The following is a 2860-nucleotide window of genomic DNA, read 5'->3' as shown; positions in this document are numbered from 1 at the left end:
TTTTCTTTTTTTTTGCTAAAGATGTGAATATTATTAAAAGCAAAATGAGAGTACAAAGAAAATAAAAAGGGCGAGCCGGAGACCCTTAGAGCCACTTGAGACCTCCACCTTCGGCATGGCCATCAGCAGAGAAGGCAAGCATAACCCTAGAAGAAGCGGTACCTATGCCTGCCCAACACATCATCCTCTAAATCGACATGAATATGATTCGATAAAGGCACTGCACAAGCAGAGACACCTGACTTGGATGCCTTCTTCGCCAGATAGTCTGCAGCAGTGTTCACTTCTCTATAGCAGTGGGTGATCTTCCATGGAGTAGATTCTAAAAAAAGAAGGGTGCAAATCCACTTTTGAAGGATAAACCAAGGAATTTGATTTTTTTTGTATCGCAATCACCACAGTTGTCGAATCCAACTCGATCCAGAGACCTCCAACATTCATCTTTTGAGCGAGCATGATTCCTTCCAGGACCGCTTCAAATTCTGCTTCATAGGTCTTCTTGATACCCAGGAAGGTACTGAAGGAGTTACAAACGCGCCCCTCACTATCTCCAGTGATGCCCCCTGCCCCTGCTCTACCTGGGTTGCCCAGAGAGCTGCCATCCACATTTATTTTGATCCAATTTATCGGAGGTTTACACCAATGCACTTCAAGAGGAGGCGTATCCTTTTGGTTTTCTACAGATAGACCCAATTTTTTGTAGCAAATTAAATCAGGAGTTGATTTAATCTCACCCTTGGAGCGGCCTACACAGAGACAAATTTCCTGTCGAATATATTCATAGGAGTAGTTCACATTTCTAGCTGTGCCCTCATATCGTCTTCTGTTACGCTCCCACCAGATATGGACAGCTATAATAGTAAACCCCATCAGCCAAGGAGACTTCAGATTGATAGATCTTGATTTCCTCTTCCACCACATCATCAAACATGTCACTGAGTTCTGATCTGCCCAGCGGACACCAAAGCAATTTGTAAAATTCTCCCAAATGACCATCGCATATTGGCAGTGTAGAAAAATATGGTTGGTGCTTTCTTCCGCCTGGTTGCAGAGAGAACATCGAGACACCATTTGGACTCCTTTCTTTCTTGTAATCTCATCAGTGGGGAGCCTCTCATGGGCAAGGCACCATCCCAGAGTATAGTATTTGGGAGAGAGACCTTTATCCCAAATCAAGGAATTCCAGCTCACTTTTGGTGATTTTCTAATCTTGTAGTTTTCATTCCAACATATTAACCTCTCTTCTTTTTATTCTACTTCCAATGTGAGACTAAAGTTCCAACACTTAAAAGTACTTTTCTAATAAACAACTCCCCTTGTAACTTCCCTTTTAAAGTACATCTTCCAAGAGAGTTTAATCCAATCCAAACAAGCATCAAATCCAATGCAAAACTCCAAGTTATTGTTTTTCTTTCTTTATTTGTTGGCAAGGAAGAGATGTGTTTTAGAATTTTTTTTCTTTGTTCATTGAATGGTTTCTTAAAAATGGTACTAATGTAAGTGAAGTTCTCATTTTAAAGTTATCAGAGAAGAGTCATTGTTAAAATTTAAAGGATCAACAAATATTATTAGCATTTAAAATGGACTGATCTCATCCAAGTTGACTCCTACTATTCAAACTCAAATGGGTTTCCCAGCCCACCTCCAAAGCTTCTTCTCCAATTCATCTACATCATATCCCGGCCTCACAGTCACCTAATGAATGAAAGGGTTGTTATTACTATTCATGAAATGAAAATTTTAATAGGGATATAAGTAATTAATGAATTAACAGAGAGAAAAGAAAAGGATCAGATTAGATAAGCCACCTTAATGGTGTGAGAGACTTTGGTTTCACTTCTATATTGAGTCTCATAGTCGATTTGAAGCTCCTCTTGCTCAAGAAGATGAAAAAGAGTAGAGGTTAAAGAGATGTCCTTGAGAACTACGGTACTGATGAGGAGGGAAACTTCACTTTTGATTATCTTGATAGATGGCATGAACGGCTTTGATTCATCTTCTACTTCCACCTCGATCTTGTAGTTTCCATCATCTTCATCATCATCATCATCTACTTCTTCTTCTTCATTTTTTCCTTCACACTGCAACAACCTTGGTGCAAGTGCAGGTGTAGGTGTAGTACTGCTTGATGAGGCCAATGGTGCAACGTTCGTTTCCTCCTCCATCATCTATGTCAAAGTCAAGTTGATCACTATATGAGAGAGAGAGAGAGAGAGAGAGAGAGAGAGAGAAGTGGGTATAGCAGATTAGTTAATAATTTTATGGTATACTACCTGGAAAGGCTGGGGTGGTATCAAGGACCTGAGCTTAGCAAAGAGGAGGTGTTGTCTAAGACGGCGAAGAAGGAGATCTTCAGGGCTGTTCTTGCGAATCAGTACCGCTCTAACTGATGCTGAAGAAGTAGAACTTGAAGAAGGGTTTGTTGAAGAGTTTGACACATCAATTCTTGTGCTCTTCTTCTCTTTCATCTCTCTTCCACCCCCCCTCCCCCAACACACACACACACACAGAGTTTCTTGGAAAACAGCAGAGAGAGAGAGAGAGAGAGAGAGAGAGAGAGTGTAGGAAAAGAACTGAGGAGAGAGAGAGAGCGAGAGAGATAAGGAAAAGAACCCTTTGGAAGTTTACACAGCCTTTTCAGGATTGAATGGTTGGTGGTGGACGTGTGTAAGCCTCTTCTTATAGAGGGTGGTGGTCTTACGGAGTTATGTTGAGAGTTGTGAATAGGGAAGAAAGAGAAATACCCACGAGGATCTCGAGTGCAGCTATCAAGACATATCTTGAGTTCTTGTCTATTGCTTGTTTGAAGGGTTTTAGTCTTCAGTTCCTTTAGGTTATTTTATTTAAAGTTTGTTAATTA

General features: G+C 40.7%; 1 protein-coding gene across 1 annotated transcript; it reads right to left on the bottom strand.

Annotated features, from left to right (window-relative positions):
• Positions 1-1540: 1540 nt before the first annotated feature.
• On the bottom strand, positions 1541-2656 carry LOC122066106. Its single transcript, XM_042629928.1, has 3 exons — positions 2274-2656; positions 1809-2168; positions 1541-1695 (listed from the first exon to the last, which is right to left on the bottom strand). Exons 1-3 carry the CDS (start codon positions 2466-2468, stop codon positions 1621-1623), a joined length of 630 nt encoding a protein of 209 aa, XP_042485862.1. The 5' UTR covers positions 2469-2656; the 3' UTR covers positions 1541-1620.
• Between the last annotated feature and the right edge of the window lie 204 nt (positions 2657-2860).

The sequence above is a fragment of the Macadamia integrifolia genome, unplaced genomic scaffold (assembly GCF_013358625.1).
Source record: "Macadamia integrifolia cultivar HAES 741 unplaced genomic scaffold, SCU_Mint_v3 scaffold2237, whole genome shotgun sequence".
Taxonomy (NCBI): Eukaryota; Viridiplantae; Streptophyta; class Magnoliopsida; order Proteales; family Proteaceae; genus Macadamia; species Macadamia integrifolia.
The sequence above is the reverse complement of the archived record's forward strand: the minus strand, read 5'-3'. Positions and strand labels throughout refer to the sequence as shown.

Coding starts and splice junctions, on each gene's coding strand:
- LOC122066106 (XM_042629928.1), bottom strand. CDS start 2,468: ATGAAAGAGAAGAAGAGCACAAGAATTGATGTGTCAAACTCTTCAACA. Junction 2,169..2,273: donor TACCACCCCAGCCTTTCCAG/GTAGTATACCAT, acceptor ACTTTGACATAG/ATGATGGAGGAGGAAACGAA. Junction 1,696..1,808: donor AAGTCTCTCACACCATTAAG/GTGGCTTATCTA, acceptor TTCATTCATTAG/GTGACTGTGAGGCCGGGATA.